The sequence below is a fragment of the Pipistrellus hanaki genome (genome assembly GCF_964339955.1).
Source record: "Pipistrellus hanaki genome assembly, chromosome: 1".
Classification (NCBI taxonomy): Eukaryota; Metazoa; Chordata; class Mammalia; order Chiroptera; family Vespertilionidae; genus Pipistrellus; species Pipistrellus hanaki.
The window spans coordinates 111,912,386-111,931,888 of NC_140503.1; the positions used below are offsets into that span (position 1 = coordinate 111,912,386).

At 38.6% G+C, this 19,503-nt stretch overlaps 2 protein-coding genes across 7 annotated transcripts in view; one reads left to right on the plus strand and one right to left on the minus strand.

The window, feature by feature from the left end:
• Window positions 1-14,313, minus strand: part of TOGARAM1 (TOG array regulator of axonemal microtubules 1) — a 146,110-nt gene extending 131,797 nt beyond the window's left edge. For all 6 annotated transcript variants that reach the window (XM_084884882.1, XM_084884881.1, XM_084884880.1 and 3 more), the window contains exon 1: window positions 12,044-14,313. In XM_084884882.1, coding sequence (XP_084741008.1) covers window positions 12,044-14,086 — 2,043 coding nt within the window. In that variant the 5' untranslated portion in view covers window positions 14,087-14,313. The remainder of the gene's footprint in view (window positions 1-12,043) is intronic.
• A 269-nt stretch (window positions 14,314-14,582) lies between these two features.
• Window positions 14,583-19,503, plus strand: part of KLHL28 (kelch like family member 28) — a 30,283-nt gene continuing 25,362 nt past the window's right edge. Inside the window, exon 1 of the mRNA XM_084885206.1 lies at window positions 14,583-14,691. The gene's annotated coding sequence lies outside the window, so the exon portion shown is untranslated. The remainder of the gene's footprint in view (window positions 14,692-19,503) is intronic.

The following is a 19,503-nucleotide window of genomic DNA, read 5'->3' on the forward strand; positions in this document are numbered from 1 at the left end:
GCAAAATCTTGTAGGAGGAGAATTCTGTCTGGGGTTCCCCAAATTCCCTCAGACCCTACTCATCCCTCTGTAAAGGCACAGAACAAGTGAGGCCCTTAAATAAAAATCAGAGGTCTTCAGCAATAGTGGGCCTCTCTCATCATAGTCATTTGGGCTGGATGGCATTTGAGTATTTATTTAAGCACCATGACACAAACTCAAGCTTAAGTCATGATCTCTGCCCTTAAATAATTCACAATCTTATTAGTGCAAATGTATGATAAAAGCGTAGTGATGATATCAGAATGTAAGGCAACAATACAGAAAGGAACAGAGGCAATTGCTAGAGTGATTTCCAACAAGTAGTACAAAGGTTATGTGCTATGAATTAAATAAATAAAAAAATGTGTGGAAGTAGCTGCTTCATGGGTATGGCCTCCGTTCCTATTTTAAAGGAAGCTGAGTTCCATGTGAACTGTGTCCTATGTTATGATATTTGAGGCACAGAACAAGGGAGGTTTTAAGAGTACCATGCTTTGATATTTGAGATATTCTTTATTGTTCAATGTGATTTATTTCTGTATGCCTCAGTTTTGTAATAGTTACATTACTAGAATATACCTTGCTATAAAATATTACTAGAAGATCAAATGATCAGGTGACAATTATCATTATTTTCTATAAATGAACACAAGGTCTGATATGCTAAAGTGATAGGTATTATAGAAATATTCAGATAGGGAGACCTACAGGCTTGATTACAAGTTTTACTATCACAACCCAAATATATTGATTTAAAAAAAAAAAGCAGGGAGCCAACTAAAAACTGAACCAAATATAAGCCCTTGAAGGGCAAATGTAAATTGGATAAGCTTCACTATTACAAGAGAAACAAGAAAGAATTCAGAGGCAAGAATGAGAAGCAGACTGCATCCACTCTAAGTTGCTGCTAAAGAAAAAGAATGGTATACTATGAAAATACTTAATAGATTGTAAAGAGATTTGTTCAAAGAGCATTACATAGAATAGGTGGTATTTCAGTCAATTTTTTTTTTATTGTGAAGAGGTTAGCTAGATAAGAAAAAGGTGTAGGGGTCCCAGATTGGAGAGAGTGCAGGCTGGGTTGAGGGATCCCCTCCTCATGAATTTTGTGCAATGGGCCTCTAGTGTGTGTGTGTGTGTGTATGATATGATATATATATAAAAGCCAGCGACCTTAATAGCAGAACAACTAGAATGACCAGTGGCTATGACATGCACTGTGGCAACCAACCAGCCTAATCTGGGCCCCAATCAGTCTCATCCCCTACCCCCTACCCCCCCCCGGCCAGCTCTGTCCACAACACCCTGATGGGCCCCCATTGGGGTAGGCTGGCTGGACCCCACTGATGCACAAATTCGTGTACGGGGCCATTAGTATAAAACAAAATGAAAAATCTTTAGCCCTTGAACAATTTCTAATTAAGAAAAATGCAAATCACTGGTCACTAGATGTTTTTAATATATTTTTGTGTCTTATACATTGTAGAATAACCATTAAACAAACAGGTTATATAAGTGCCTTTGAATGATTTTAATATTAATTATGTTTATTTTGCCATTTGAAATAATTATAAAAATAATATGAAATGTGTATTGATGAAGAAAATGAAAAAATAGTTCTTGGTTACATGACTTAGTTTTTTCTGTGTCTGCATGAAAACAACAGTTGGTTTCTTTGGGTAAGGTTGTATTTAATAATTCTATTGTAACTAATACTACCTAGGTAAAATAAAATTATAGGGAAATAAAAATATGTATACAAAATAATTAATGTTTTCTCCATTTATCAAGGAAATTGTTATAGCTTTTTATTTTATCTAAAAAAAATTTAATTTTAATTGGTTCAGGAAAGGAGAGTGAGAGAAAGAAACATCGATATGAGAAACATCAATTAGCTGTCTCCTACATTATTGGGGATCAAGCTCACAACCCAGATGTATGACCTGACCAGGAGTCAAACTGGCGACACATGTGATAATGCTTAAATAAGGAGCCACACCAGCGAGGGCTGTTATAGCTTTTTAAAGATGGTAAAATCAGCCCTGGCCTGTGTGGCTCCATTGGCTGAGTGTCATCACCTGTCTCAAAAGGTGGCAGGTTTGATTCCAGGTCAGGGCACATACCCAGTTTTCAGGTTTGATCCTTCTCAGAGCAAATGTGGGAGGCAATGGAGTGATGCTTCTCTCTCCCTCTTCCTTCTTCTCTAAAATCAATAAAAACATATTTTATAAAAAGTTGTTTTATTTAATATACTTTTAAGATTTTTTTATCTAAAAATTGTTTAAAATTTTTAAAATATATCATTTATACTAAGAATAGATATGATTTTTTATTGTTCATAATTATTTTTTTTTATTGATTTTTTTAGAGAGAGGAGAGGGATAGAGAGCCAGAAACGTCAATGAGAGAGAAACATCGACCAGCTGCCTCTTGCATACCCCCTGCTGGGAATGCGCCCACAACCAATGTACATGCCCTTGACCAGAATAGAACCTGGGACCCCACAGTCCGCAGACCGACGCTCTACCACTAAGCCAAACCGGTTTCGGCTATTGTTCATAATTTTGACAAGCATTACAAATAACAGTTTTTCAAATTCTTCAGACAACACAATAAAATTTTAAAAGGAAAATTAATGACTAATTATTTGAAACAACCCAACAACTATGCTGATATTAGGTATCCTTTTAGAGTTTATCATGATTTAATAATTTTTTTTTTTTTTTTACTTATTGGAGTGAGAAAGAGAGGAAAGGACAGAGAGAGCAAGTGTGAGAAAGAAATATCAATTTGCTGTTCCACTCATCTACGCATTCACTGGTTGACTTATGTATGTGCCTTGACCCTGGAGTACTGGGATGATGCTCTAACCAACTAAGTCATCCAGCCAGGGCAGGAGTTGATCGTGATTTTGACAAACTTTAAAACTAAGGTTTTTTTCTTATTCAGAAAGTCCAATTTTTTAAAAACTTGTTTTTAAAACCTTGGCTAGTTTTTAAAAAATATATATATATTTCTTTATTGATTTCAGAGAGGAAGGGAGAAGGAGAGATAAAAATATCAATGATGAGAGAGAATCAATGACTGGCTGCCTCCTGCAAGACCTGTACTAGGGATTGAGCTCACAACCCAGGCATGTGTCCTTGGCCGGAATTAAAAGAGGAAAAAATACTAAGTGCTTTAGAGAGTAGTCTCCAAGCTTGTACTTGGCTTTGCACATAGTGGATAATAAACAAGATGTTAAGTAAATGCTTACTGTCTATATTTCCTTATCAACTCACCTTATAAACTTTTAAGTTTGGTCTTTATCAAAAATATTCTTCCAAAAATACTCTTTTCCATGTCCCAACAATCTTGCAATAATCAAATCCTCTATCCTGAAGCAAATATGCTTCTTATTTTTCAGTCTAGGTTACTGACTACTATGACTCTTACAATTTTATAGTGAAATCTGTAAGGAAAAATGTAGCTCATATGGTAGCTAGCAAGTTATGCCTGATTACTTGACCCCACTAAGCCATTATACACTCATAAAAACCTACACTTGAAGCAAAAAAATTTACTGCAGAACTCTCTGAGTAATGAGATTGCTAAAAATTTAAATTTCTTGTTGTTTTTAAAAAATATTTTCCTACCAAAACCGGTTTGGCTCAGTGGATAGAGCATCGGCCTGTGGACTGAAAGGTCCCAGGTTTGATTCCGGTCAAGGGCATGTACCTTGGTTGCGGGCACATCCCCAGTAGGAGGTGTGCAAGAGGCAGCTGATTGATGATTCTCTCTCATCGATGTTTTTAACTCTCTATCCCTCTCTCATCCTCTCTGTAAAAAAATCAATAAAAATATATATTATAAAAATATTTTCCAAGTTTTCTATAATGATAACATATGACATTTTTACAGTTAAAAGAATTATTAGAGAAGAGAAACAAGGTGGCTCCATAGGTAAACACCTGAACTTGCTGCCGCATACAAACGCTTCAAAATGACAACTAAAAGACAAAATGGGACATCATCCAGAACCACAGGAAGGCTGCCTGAGTAAAAACTCTACAACTAGAAGGAAAGAGAAAAGCACACTGAGACTCAGAGGAGCTGCGGAAGTAAAGTACAGAGGTGCAGAGATATGCGCTTGGAAAGGGCTGGCAATTGAGTACGTGCTTGGGTTTTTCAGTTGGGAGAGAGATACAAGCTCCCGACTGCTCTGAACTCCAGTTCCAGGGGAGACTCTAGGGACCCAGATTCACACGGGGAGAAAGTGGACTGTCTGGCAGCGGGCGGAACTCGAGGGTGGCTTTCTCTCAGGGGTGCTTGCAGGGACTACCAAGGGTCATTGTGATCTAGGGGCCTCTTAGGGCAGGGCTGACGGGAAGCCATTACTATATGCTCTGCCCTGAGACTCTGCCCCATCCAAGCTGTGCACAGAAGCTTTTGCATATAAATGGTCCTTTGCAATCTAATATTACCTAACAAACTGCAGCTGAATCTGAGAGGCCCAGAACATCCAAAAGAAGGCCCAAGGCCTCACAGCAGCTTGTACTGCTTCACAGCTGGGCCTTATATGGGCACCTCCAAACTCCAAACAAAGAAGAGGAATCTGTAGATCTCTCTGTAGCTCCTGCTGGGTGGCCTCAGGCAGAGGCTAAATTAGCATCTCCTTAGAGATTCAAGAACCAGTGTACCCAGGGGTCAGAGTAGGACTATCCAGATTACAACTCCTCAGATCCATAAGGGACACACTCAAGGGACAGACTCAGTGAGCACCAAAGCCCCACTGAAGCAAGTCTTGCCCCAAAAGGGTATCTCCAGCACAGAAGTTCTCCCATCATAGACACAGCTAATCCTCACAGTCAACTGGCCTGGAGGACAAGTCCTTTCAGTGATACCAACAACAATCAAGACTTAACTACAACAAGGCTGTGCACACACTCCACAAAGGTGTGCACCAAGAGTGTCCATCTCAGGTAACTGGGGAGGCTGAGCCACTGGGCCGTATAAGACACCTAGCACACAAAACCACTCTATCAATACAGGGAAGCAGCCAAAATATGGAGACAAAAAAAACAGATCACAAATGAAGAAATGGAGGAAAGCAAATGACTGGATATAGAGTTCAAAACCATAGTTATAAGGTTTTTAAAGAATTTTCTAAAAACCGCCGATAAATTTAGCGAGACATCGAGGATATGAAAGAGGACCATCTAGAAATTAAGCATAAACTGACTGAAATAAAGAATAACATATAGAGATCCAACAGCAGACTAGAGAATCACAAAAATCAAGTCAAAGATTTGAAATAGAAAGATGCAAAGAACACTCAACTAGGAAAGAAAAAAGAAAAAAGAATCCAAAAATATGAAGATAGTGTAAGAAGCCTCTGGGACCACTTCAAATGTACCAACATTCGAATTATAGAGGTGCCAGAAGAAGAGCGAGAGCAAGATACTCAAAACATATTTGAAGAAATAATGACTGAAAACTTCCCCCACCTGGTGAAAGATATAAGAGTTACAAGTCCAGGAAGCACACAGAACTCAAAAAAAAAGGAATCCAAAGAGGACTACACCAAGACACATCATAATTAAAATGCCAAGAGCAAAAGACAAAGAGAGAATATTAAAAGCAGCAAGGGAAAAACAGTTACCTACAACGGAGCATCCATACAACTCAACAGAAACTATGCAGGCCAGACAGGAGTGGCAATAAATATTCCAGGTGGTGAATAGCAAGAACCTATAACCAAGATTACTCTACCCAGCAAAACTATAATTCAGAATTGAAGGTCCAATAAAGAGCTTCAGAGATAAGAAAAAGCAAAAGGAGTTCATCACCACCAAACCAGTATTATATGAAATGCTGAAAAATATTCTTTAAAAAGATGAAGAAAAAAGTAAAGATAAAAATTATGAACAACAAATACATATCTATCAACAAGTGAATCTAAAAAATCAAGTAAATGGAACATCTGATGAACAAAAAAACCTGGTGAATAAAATCAAATCAGGGGTACAGAAAGGGAGTGGACTGGCAATTCTCAGGGGGAAAGGGATGTGGGGGGTGCAGGAAGAGACTGGACAAAAATCATACATCTATGACTAAAACCAGGTTGGCTCAGTGGATAGAACATCAGCCAGCAGATTTTAAAGGTCCCAGGTTCAATTCCGGTCAAGGGCATGTACCTTGGTTGCGGGTACATCCCCAGTAGGGGGCGTGCAGGAGGCAGCTGATTGATGTTTTTCTCTCATCTATGTTTTTAACCCTCTATCCCTCTCCCTTTCTCTCTTTAAAAAAATCAATAAAATATATTTTTTAAAAATCATGAATGAGGACAATGGGGGTGGGGGGGATAAGGCCATGAGGTGGGGGAGGGGACCAGGTGGAGGGGAGCTATTGGGCAAAAAAAGAGGAACAACTGTAATAATCTGAACAATAAAGATTTTTAAAAAAAATTATTAGAGGAATTTAATAAAGAAAAAATTACCATAAAAATTATCCTACAAGTAGGCAGGCTGAATATTTAAGAACAAATCATGCTTTTCAGTTTTTATTCTCCCTAATCTATCCTACATATAACAGTACTGATATACGTCCTGAAACTCTACTTCACTTCTAAAACTTTGCTGTTTCTTGGTTCTCTTCTAACTCTTAGGCATCCTTTCTCTTTGCCTTGTTTGGTTCTGTCCCCTATTGCTATTCACTAAATGGGGCTGAATGTCGAGATTGAGTCTTAAGCACTATGCTCTTGCTCCTACATGCCCTTCAATAGAAAGACCATTCAGTAATTACTTCTCAGTAGATGACTTCCAAGATTTACATCTCCAATTCTTTTCTTTTTTCTTGAATAGTATAGTCTTTAAACTCAACTGGAATATTTCCCCCAAATTAATTTCCTCTTCTTTTGTACCTTTCTATGTATATTCACAGGTCTATTATGCATTTTTGTCATCTCATTCAAATTTTAGAGTTTCCCCCCTTTCTCTCCTTCTCTTCAACTCTTAGTGATAGAATCCTTCAAAATACCTCTTACATTAATGATTTTCTTACCAGGTGAATCTTCACACCTAAAGTAGTCCAATAAGTGTAAGGCTAACTGATCTTCTAAGTGTCCTTAGTCTCTAAGTGTCTAAGTCTCTAGCTTCTCTGGGGGAAAAAACAAAAACAAAAAACGAACACACACACACACAAAACTTACACATTGCTCGTGTTGAGATTAATTTTTCTAAAACATTGCTTTAAAACAAAACAAACAAACAAACAAAAAATAAACCCTAGTCTTAAATCACTGTCAAAATTAGAGGCTAAATTCCAAACTAGTCTATCTTCAAAATGATTTATAGAAATTTGTAACTGAAACATTCTTGAGTTTTTTGGAAGCTTTGCTATTTAATGTCACTAACCAATGGTGCTACATATGGACAAGACAGAAATACTGGCAAGGAGGGAGTGTCCCATAAAGTAGGTTTTCCAAATGTATATGTTAAAAAGTTGACAAATTAGTTAATTTACCTATTTTTACTTATGTAGACACAGTTGTATAATTAAAGTTAAGTATTTATGAAAAGCTTAATTTCACAGAAAAGTTTTCTATATGTATTACAGTAATTTTAGATTTATACTGAAGAGATTAATAATAATAAATGTGTGCATCGCCAGTCACCTCCAGTAAACAAATGTACACAGCTGGGTCATGGCCTAACACATGTTGGAATACCTGTGGCTGGCTCAGGTTAAAACTGCTGCACAGCCCTGGCTAGTTTGGCTCAGAGGATAGAGTGTCGACCTGCAGATTGAAAGGTTCCGGATTCAATTCTGGTCATCACATGCCTGGGTTGCTGGCTCGATCGCCAGTAGGGAGCGTGCAGGAAGCAGGCAATCAATGGTTCTCTCTCATTGTTGATGTTTCTCTTTCTCTTTCCCTCTCCCCTCCTCTCTGAAATCAATAAAAATACATTTAAAAACAAACAAACTGCTGCACAGCCCTGCCGGTGTGATTCAGAGGTTGAGTGTCAACCTATGACCCAGGAGATCAAGGTTCAATTCCAGTCAGGGAACATGCCCAGGTTGGTTGCAGAGGGTCATGCAGAAGGCGGCCGATAAAGGATTCTCTCTCATTACTGATGTTTCTCTCTCTCCCTTCCTCTCTGATATCAGTAAAAATATATTTAAAAACAAAAACAAAAACAAAAAAAAACACCACAAAACTGCTGCACAAAGTCACACCATACAACAACAGAATCAATTACCATCTGAGATATAGTGTGATCACATGCTAATTATTCCCTGAACATTGTTTAGGAGTGGTGCCTCTTAGATTTATATATGTAGACTATAATTGTAGATATGTAATATTTATTTATGTGGGTAAAATTACTACAGTGTTTTTTCCAATATATGGACTATTTGTTAAAATAACAGTGAATTAATAACAAAAGAAATAACCTGTTAACTTAATTATAAGTAAATCTTGGTTAAAAGCATTTTTAAATTAACAGGTATTAACTTTTCACATACAACATACAGGCCGGAAATTTTGACCATTAAATCCGAAGTTTGCTAAATCAAGGTCTGCAAAATCAAGAACTTACTGTAACAGGTTAACAGTAGATTGTAAATATTAAGGCAGAGCTGGGTAAGAACCAGTACAAATTAGACCAGAGGCCATGACATTCTGGAAAAAGCAAACTATGGAGTAAAAAGATCAGTGGTTGCTAGGAGTTAGAGAGGGAATGAGGAAGGAGTAAATAGATAGAACACAGAAGATTTTTATGGCAATGAAACTATTCTGTATACTACAATGGTAGATATGGACATGGATCTATGTGTCCAAATCCACAGAATATACAGCATCATGAGTAAACCCTAAAGTAAAGCTATGGACTTTGGGTAATAATGATGTGTCAGTGTAGGTTCATCAATTGTAACAAACATACCCCTGCAGAGTTTGATGTAGTAGTGTGGGAAGTTGTGCATGTGTGGGGCAGGAGTATATGAGAAATCTCTGTACTTTCTGTTCAATTTTACTGTGAAACTAAAACTGCTCTAAAAATTGTTTACTATAAAAACTACACATATAAAAATATTTTAAAATTTAACCCCTGTCCTCTATTAAGATAATTTCCAATGTAGTTCTTTTATAGATCATTTCTGAGTAAGTATAACTTCTTGGATAAGTTTTAACTTCACCAAAATCTTTCAAAAGCAACAAATGTCTACACTGAAATCCCAGAAAGACACTTATTTTCAGATTCTTGGTGCTTTGGCCAGGACCATAATCTTAATACCTTAAAATTTCAGACTTGAAGCATATCAAGCAGTGTTACTGTCAATGCTTACAGAAAAACATCCACTGCCAAGTAATGTTTATAATACATAAGTATAACCGTATAACTACATTATGCAAATCTAAAAATCATTTTTAAAAACTATGAATTTTGGAACTGGAAGGAATGAAAGAGAACACTTAGTTCATCTTAATCACTCTGAGGTCAAAACACAAAAAGTATGAATTCCTTATTTGCAAAAATGATTTCCATACTCTGCCCCTGCCTACATTCTACTATCATCTTCGGCTACTCCCACTGAAATGCCTTATTCAGCTACGCAGAAACTCACCATTTCTTAATTTGCTAAGTCTTTTCATAACTCAGTATCTCTGAATATACATTCTTTTGTTCTGAAATTCACCAGGACCCAAGCACACTTGGCGAAATCCTTATTCATCTTCTATCACACTACGTATTTGGGTCATAATCACTCAGAAAACAATTTAAGAAAAGTTTGAACACAGAATTCTAATTGTGGGATATTTCTAAGCAGAAAAAATACTGCAAAGAAATCTTGAACTTTATTTAATAGGTAGTTAGTTGTTGTGTTACTGGTATAGTAATTATTTTTTGTGTATTGTAGGATTCAGCATATGAATAAATATGACAAGTGTTGGGAACCAGAATTTATTGTGAGAGATACAAAAGGACTAAAATTAGATGAGGAAGTATCCTATAGTACTGAATTTGAAGGTATTAGCATGAATTCATTTAAAAAAAAAAAAAAAAGAAAAAGAAGAAGAAAGAAAAAAAAGGTCCTCTCTGGTTCTAGCAGGTGAAAAGGTCAATTTGCAATAGTAGGCAATAGTAATGAGTACATCTATACTCAAACTTTGGCTTTTAAATTCCATTCTTCACTAAAAAAGCAATTCTAGAACACTTGAAGAAAAAAAAAAAAGAAAAAAAAGGTTGATTCCATGTCTGGAGCAACAAAAGTGTGAAGTAAGCCTGGGCATCATGTTATGTTTAAGTTAAGGAAGTGTTCACAAACTAAAAGAGCCACGGGTTTGGCTCAGTGGATAGAGCGTCGGCCTGCAGACTGAAAGGTCCTGGGTTCGATTCAGGTCAAGGAAATGTACCTTGGTTGCGGGCACATCCCCAGTAGGGGGTGTGCAAGAGGCAGCTGATCGATGATTCTCTCTCATCGATGTTTCTAACTCTCTATCCTTCTCTCTTCCTCTCTGTGAAAAATCAATTAAAAAAAAAAAAAAAAGAGCCATGTCAAAGATATAGAAGCCAACCACTGGTCAAATCTTTAAGACAATTTTAGCATCAAAAGGAATACTGATGTAATTATTTACATATACAGTTAAAAAGAATGCCAGGTAACAAATATAGGAGAAATACTAGAATTCTTAAAAGAGTTATCCCTTTTTTGTAGCCCCTAATGTACTAAGTGATACAGGTAAGGATCATTTAGAAATGCTAAGAACAGTGGGTGAAAGGTTGTTGAGGTATTAATAGGATCACAAAATAGCATACAAATCATGTGCTAATTATAAAGAGGAAAATAAACCTCTACAATGGTGTGATGGGGCTATCACCACCTTAAGCAAATGATAAAATTTAGCATCACCAATAGTGGGCCAACCTAGTATTATATGCCCTGTGGTGTGATGTAATGTTAAGTTCACAACATCTCTCCTATGGAGTATTTCTGCTGTTTATGTTTAATGTACTCATAAGGAAACAATCAGATATATTAAGAATATGGGAAATTCTACAAAACACTACCCCAAACTCTTCAAATAAACTCAATGTCATGAATAAAGAAACAAATAGGTGAGCATATTCTAGATAAGAGATATATATTAACCATATTACCTTGATTGGATCCTGAGTGACAAAAGTAAAACAAATACTATGAAACGCATTTTGGGGACGACTTGAGAAATTTAAATACAGGCTATCTGTTAGATATCACTGAATTACTATTTCTATTCTGAGGAGTAATAATGGTATGATTGGTTACAAAGAAGAATGTCATTCTTAGGAGATATATGTAGAAATATTTAGGAGTAAAATGTTAAGATATCTGCAATTTCAATTGGTTTGGCAAATATGGCAAAAGGATAACAAATGGTGTATATATAGATGAAGTATACAGATAGCTTAATAGTACAATATCCATTGTACTATTAAGCTATCTGTAGATTTGAAATTTTCAAAATAAAAACTGGGAGGGACGTGGGGGAGAATTTCAATTCAGATGTCACATCTTCTCCAAAGGTGTTTTTGACTTTTCTAGTGAAATTATTTTTCCTGTTTTCAGTATTCCCACAAGACTATTTCTATTTTAGCACTTAACAAATTTGTAACTGCCTGTTTACAGGTCTGACTTTGTGGAGTTGGTCTCATTTTCATTCCGAGAACTTAGCTCTTTAATTGGTACTTACTACTGTAGATAATCAGTGCTTGTTGTTTGAATGAGATCACTGATAAGCCAAAGTGACAGGTTAAAACTGAAATCCAGCTATTGTCTACATCACATAGTGCCTAGAATTTAATCAAATCCATCAAACAAAAAGCCTATTAAACACTCCTATGTGACCTACCATTATGATAGATACCCACATCAGCATTCAAATTAATTTAAAAATGAAGCATAACAACTCTAAAGCAGCATAACCCTTAAATTATTACAGGCATACTTTCATTTTAAATTATTTTAGTATCAATACAAGGAAATTAGGGATGCATACCTGTTCTGTATCCTTCAGATTGGAGGTCTGGTTTTCTCCCATGACTCCAGGCTGCTCACTTTCCCAAGGTAATTTATTTTTTCCTTTTCCTGCACTTAATACCCTCCGGGTACAGATAGTTGGACTGTAAGATCCATAAATTTGCATGCTATCCCTTGTGTGGTCACCACAGTGACAGTATGCACTCTGAGTTCTGTTACCAGTCAAAAGCCAATCTGTATCTGCTCCGTGTGCCAAATGGCTTGACCTACCCTGGGCAGATGATGGCATGAGCGTGGCGTACTCCACAAATCCCTGTTCCGTTAACCGTGGGAGGGTTTTTCTAGCCAATCTGGCCTGCACAGCATTCAGCACCCCATCTCCATTATCTTGTAGTTCAACAGTATCCACAGCTTTGAAAAGGATGCTGGTTTTACCTGAGCCCATTGATGATGCCAACACAGCGAAGGCTTCCAGAGCTGCTTGTCGAACTCTGCGTTTGCTATCTACAAGAGCTGGGGCAAGATCAAATGACAATTTGGGCAAGTCAAAATCTTCACTGGGATAAGTCAAGAGGGAGCAAATGCAAATGTTCACTACCTCCTCTCGAACTCTGGAATGCTTATGTTTGAGATGTTCCAGGAGTAAACAAAGCACCTGTTGAGGACCTACTTCCTTCATGAGCTTGAGGAAGATTTTCATGTATTCTTGCTTGATCACCAACTTGTTGTCTGCCAGCACTTTGACAGAAGCTGCTATAACTGGTCCCAAGAAGTGCTGTACCTGCTCTCCAAGGCGAATAACCAGTAAATGCAGAACCTGAAGTGTGCCATGGACCACTCTGAAGTTAGAATCGTCTAACAAAGTATACAGCAAGCTAATAAAACTGACAAGGCTTGAATGAGGGTTAGAACTAGGATTAAATCGTCCCATCACCTGTTTTAGTTCCTCAACAGCCTGAGTCCGGTTCTTATAGTCTTCCTGATCTAACAATCTTGAATGCAGCTCCTGAGGAATAATCCCAAATTTAAGATTGCTGTTGGAAACGGTCACTGCACAAGGAAGAGGGTCTTCGGGAAATCCAGAAGCTTCAAGTTCCAAATAATAAGGAATCTGACTGCCAAACTGGGACTCCAGGCGGCGATTGTAGTGTCTCCTCAGGGCCGATGGCAGGCGAGAGATATAGGATTGAAACTTCTCTTGGCCAAGTCGCTCCCCAATTTGTTGAAGTGCAGAAAAAGCTGTCTCAGATTCTTCTTCTATCTCCTGATCACCAAGCTTTCGGGCTAAGGATATTATCACTTCGGTAAGATCTAGGCCGAGCAACAAATCCTCAGGAGTAAGCAGGATAGGGAACAGCAGTGCTGTGGAAGCTCTGAGCCGAGCATCGGTACTTTCCAGTCCCTGCTGTATAAGCGCTCTCAGCACCTGTCCAGAACTGCGTTTCAGACATATGTGTAGGATCTGCAGCGCATCTTTCCGCAGGGCTGGATTCTCTTCTCGTAAAGAGACAACCAGTTGAGGCAGAAGTGCTAAGCTGAAGGCCTCTTCCAACTGGCCTGCCTCCCCCTGGCCTCGAAGAACGTCCAGGAGGAGCTGTAAGCAGAGTCGCTTCTCGTCTCTACCTCCTTCCACAAGCACTCGGCCCAGGGCTCGATACAACGCTTCCTTCCGTCGGGGGAAGCCCAGGCGCCCGCCGCGCCGCGGCAACACAGCCTGCAAAGCCTGGAAGGCCTCGGAAGGATCCGGCGCGCTCCGCAGGAGCTGAAGGAGCCGAGTCTCCTCTTCATCCCCTCCTGACAAGCCGCCCCCGGACCCGGACCAACTGCTGGAGATAGCCTCCGCGGGCATCAGGAAGGTCGAGGCCAGAGGCGAAGGTGTGGAGGGGCAGGAACCGTGATCTCCCGCAGCTCCACGGCAGCAGTTTTTCTCGCCTCTCATGGTGCCCGCACCTCGACTTTCATCAGTGTCTGGGGCGGAAGGACGGCTGTGGCTCTCGCGGCGATAGGAACACCTGGCTGGGAGAGGAAGCAGCAGGAGCAGCGCGGAGGGCGCAGCTGCCATGGTGGGTCGTTAGGTGGCAGAGGCTGGAGGAAACCATCGTCTCCGAAGGGTTTGATGGAGCCCAGCCTTCTCGTTCCCGTCCAAGCCCCGAGCTGCCGAGGAGAAAAACAGCTTCAGTCAGCTTCCAGGCCACCCCCAACTCCGGAAGCCCTCGGCAAAATGGCCCCCGTCAAAGCCCCAGACCCCACAGCTACCACCGGGCGTAACCAGGGGCGCCACGTGACCAAACCCACCGCTTCCATGGTGATGTCCCCAGCGCGGACCTTTTGACCCGGAAATCCACCTGCGGTGGTGCATGCTGGGTCATGTAGTCCACGTCAGGTGTTACGGCCAGGCCGAGGTCTCCGGGAAAAGGCGGTGAGAACAATGCGAACCCAGCGAACGTAGTGAACGTCTCCGGACCGGAGCCGTGGAAGGAGGTGTGTCGGGGGAGCCGCGGGGGCGGAGGCATTAGGCGGAAGTGACGGTCCGCAGGTTCAGGGCGGAAGTTCCCTGCCCCACCCGTGAGAATTGAGGTTTGACTGAGGCTAGCGGGGATCCTGCCCGGACTCCAGTTGTCCACGGCTCCTCCTCCGGTCGTTGCCTGCGTGATTCCTGGGACTCAGGTATTTTCCTTTTGCTGTCCACCGCGGCGCAGGCGCCGGCAGAGCTGTGCCGGAGGGCCGCTGGTGCTTGGAGAGAGGTAAAGAAAGAAACGGCAGTAAGCCAGGAGAGCGGAGACATCTTCTCGTGCAGCACCGGTCAGCGCTGTGCACGCGTTGCTCTCTACGACCCCGAGGCGGTGCGAGCCTCTCCCCCGCCGTCCGCTGTAGAGACCAAAGGTCCGGATCCAGACCAGGCTCAGAGCTGGCGTTCTTTTTTCAAATCCGGGTTCTAGGCCCTTACACCCGCCGCCCTCTCCCCGACCCCTCTGTGCCTACTTTGCTTATCCTCCCTCCGGCCGTGGAGGGTTCAAGGTTTTAATGTCATTTTTACTTCCCACCATCACTTTTAAGTTCTCTTTGAAAACATACTTAATCTGTAATGAGTCTGTTTTTCCCTAAAGCTAACCGCCTCTCCCGTGTTCTCGAAGTCTCCCAATGCAGTTCCTCTGTGGGACTCCCCCTCCGCCCCTCCCGCTCCCTGCGCCGCCCCAGGCTCTCCGGGATCCTCGTGCATCTCTGCAGCCTTTCCGTCTCCTGGAAACGGAGGTGGCAGAGAAAATTTCACTTGGGGTAGATTTCTTGGCATCATGGTCCTAAGAGAAATCTGCCCGGTAGATTTAAGGCTGACACTAGACGTTTCTTTGTTTTAGGTGAGCTGTGGATTTGGTGAGCATTTTAACCGCTTGCAACGTAAGCGGACACAATTGAAGAGATGGAGTGTTTGTTGTAAGGCTGACTTCTTTGAAGTGTGGAAGAGAATTTTGTTGTTGTTGAAGGAATAACACAATTCCTTTTGAACGATCCAGTGAGCAACGTTTGAATTTTCATTTGTGCACTTCAGATGCAAGTGTACCTACTCTGCTCTGTGCCACATGGGATGTTTCTTAAGTACGTTTTTAAGCCTTAGAATAATTGAGTCACATGTGCCAAACCACTTTATAAATAATGTTGATGAATAATTTAAGTTTAAGAATAATTTCTGATGTTGTCTGAAAATACAATTTGAATATCATAGGTTTCCTTTTTTCTTTTGGGACTAGAATAAATGCAAATGAGTCTTGTGTAAACCTTGCATCCTTGTTTTGCTTTTAAGTTCTGGATTGTTCCTTTAAAATTACTCGTTTTGATGGGTAAGTGAATCTGCCTAAATTTGGTTTCAGTAGACTAAAGAAAAACCATTCTCAACCCCCCCCCCCCCCCCTCCTTATAGGAGCGGAGGAAGGGCAGGGAGAGATACAATTATATCTGGTTCTCTTATTTCCACTGTTTACTTTTACTCAAGTTTTCTCAGACTTCAGGAACCCAATTCAAACTAATGTAAATAATGGAATGATTTACACATTAGAATGTATACATTAGAATGCCAGTTTATGTTGGAATAGAAGATTACCCTTTCCAGTGATTAGAATTTTCAGGTTGAAAATCCAGTGAGCTCTTTCTTGTATCTGAGAACTTGGGAATAGTAAGTAGAGGTTGCGTGTAATCATAGAATTAAAGAAAAGGAACTTGGAAAGTCTTGAATGGTATTCATCATCAAAGTATGGTAGAAGCTTAAGAATTACCGGTATCTCTTATCTCTATAGAGCAGGGGTGGGGAAGGTCCAGCTAGAAAGCCGTACAAGGTTCTCAAAATCATTTGGCCTGGCCCTGCCAAGGCATTAGGGGTAAGTTAATTAAATGTTTGACCAAATACAGAAGGCTAATTTTTAAGTTGATAATTTTGTATGGCCTTTGATGTCATAAATATCCAAATGCCCCTTGGCAGAAAAAATGTTTCCCCACCCCTACTATAGAGAATTCTTCACAAGGGGCTTGGATACCTAATCCAACCAGTTATGTCCTTTTCCTTGGAACAAAGCAAGATGAAGTTTGATTTTGACTACTTTTCTCAGGGCCTTGTAGATAGATCACTGTGTTATAGATTGCAATTTATTCTATATCTGATGAAGATTTGAAAGATGCATTAGTTTCCATGGTAGATATTTAGGAACTGGGTTCTTAAAGCATCTTATTATCTTACTGATAATCTTTTAGGGTTATTCTGTGAAAGATAAATCTCATCCATTTAATATGTATTGCTTATTTCTATTACAAAGATTTTTTAAATCTTACTTTTGAATTCTACAAATCCAGGAAATTCTAGGAATTGTGAATGGACTAGAAAAGACTTTTATACTGAACCATAAATAGAGGAAGGATAAAAAATTTAATCAAATTCTAGAAGAGTGGAATTCTCTGTTAGGTGTATTAATAGTACACCTCTAAAAGTTGAAAGCGGATAATTAAAGATACATTGAAAATAGAAAATTCAAGTAAAACAACTTAAAAATATCAATAATTTCAAAAAAGCTTAGTTGAAATAATGGATTACAAGAGTGTTTGTGATATATACCTTAATTTTTTTAACTGAATTAATTAAACAAGTTAAGTACAATTGCCCTAAAAACATCCTTTATTTCCTTCATCAGTGATAAGATATTAATTGGTTGCATGAACCACTATAGTTTTTTTCTGTGTTCTTACTCAAATTTTACAGACATCCAGGAATATTGAAAATCAGTGTGAGTTCTATAAACTATTATGACTTTTAAGGTTAATTTTTGTAGGTTAAGAAGTTATTGTGAAGAAATACTATGCAAATGAAAGGGGTTATTAATGTTAATAGGTAATTATAATAACACTACCATGTATTGAGTGTTGGCTATGTGCCAACACTGTGTTAGGTACTTAATGAATTTTAATTCATTTCATCCTGACAACAAATTTTTGAGGTTACATTTTGTACATTTGTAATATGGCAATTTTTATGGATGTTTTCATTGAAAAGTAATTGGACAGAGAAAGGAAGTAAAATGTAAATTAGTCATTTAGCTACTTGTTGGAGCTTTGGGAAAGTTTTGTTGGGGGAGAGTGTTAAACTATAGGATAAAATTAGATTTTTTCCAATTATTAATAATTCATATCTATTATTATATATTTCATGTATATATTTTAATTTTTTTGTTCCTGTTCTGAATCTTTTTAGTTTCTTGAGACAAAACTTTAGGAAGGTTTAAGATATTATGAGCTTATTTTTACACATGTGGGATTAAACAGGTGCTCTTAATTTAAATAATTGATAATGTTTTAAATTACTTAGGTTTATGTTTCAAAGCCATTGTACATTTCTGACTGAGTAAAAACTATAATTTTACACAGAAATCCAATTTTTGTTGCATTTTAAGCAATAATTTGAATAAGTTAACAGGATTTCATATCCATTGGAACCAGTTTTTCAGTAGATGGGTTAATTTATGTAACTTTTAGTTTTCAGTAGTGCCTTCTGTTTTTCCTGATTCTGTGGTGTAAGGATTCATATTATATAACATGCTCTAATTTTACTATTGTTTCTCCAGAGATAATGAAAGTCAATCTCAGAGAAAAGACAAATATGTCAATTTGTGCTATAGAGTCACTCATAAAATTCTATGCCATCATTAGTTGAATTCTTCTGTGAGGGGTTGAACTGTGGGAAAGAAATTTAAGAAAAGAGCTGATATGATATAATATTCTCTTAAATTCACAAATTACACTTTTGCAGAAAGGTACATGTGTGTTGGGATTTTTTTTTTTTTTAAACAATCTTCACTTACCTTCATCATTTATTTGCTTTTGTTGTGGCAGATAATTGCCTCCCAACTGATTTCAGCACCACTGTTTTGTAGCTTAGATGTCAATTAAGCAGTTACTAAACACACAGCTTGACCTTTATTAACTTTGTTTCAGAACCTAAAATTGTGAAGCTGCTGTAGACTTTGGAAAGTTTAATTTTATCTAACATTGTATTTAAGTTGTGCATATTTATTACATATAAAATATATAATACGAGAGAAGAATGTGATTAAAAGTGAAGTACAGTACTCGTACCTTTTTAAACACTTTTCAAATGGGTGCTGTTTATTCAGTCTTGACTGACCCAGTTATTTGGATTTAGAGTATCCTAAATATTTGTTTATGGTATCAAAATTAAAAACAAAGTAAGTATGGCAAAGATGTGGGAGAAGAAGAATCAATCCTCCTATGATATAAATAAAAGGAAATGAATGTTCCACAATCCCTCTTTATTTCCTTTTGAATCCCTTATGTATTTTTGTATCTGATCTGCATAGTGTTTGTTTATATTATGTGTGTGTATATGTGTGTGTGTGTGTGTGTGTGTGTGTGTGTGTGAGAGAGAGAGAGAGAGAAGGGGGAGGGGTGGGGAGGGAGAGAGGAGATAGATCGATCTATATTTTTTGGTTTCTATTTTGTACTTTTTTATTTTCTTGTTTGAATTAAAACTTTAATAAGATTAAGAAATTATGAGCTCATAAGTGAGGCAGAATAACATACTATTTTATTTTAGAACTCTGGAGACAGTGTGCCAAGAACTTAATTTCTTGTTGCTTCAATTTCTTCATCTGTAAAATGGGAATAATAACAGTGCCTATCTCATGGTGTTACTCTGAGGATGAAAGGTGTTAATACACGCAAAAAGCTTACTACATTTGACAATAGATGCTCTTTGTAGAATAATTTAGTCTTGTCAGGAGTGGCAACAATTATAAATAGACTCAGTAAATATTTTAAGCAGGTCAACACTGTTATTACATATGTCTCCTTTTTCCCCCATTGACCTCTCTCCAGACCCTCCCACCCCCTAGCACATGCCATCACCCCCTACCGTCTGTTTCCAATGGTTATGCTCATATGCATGCATACAAGTCCTTTTACCCTACCTTCACCCTCCCCTGC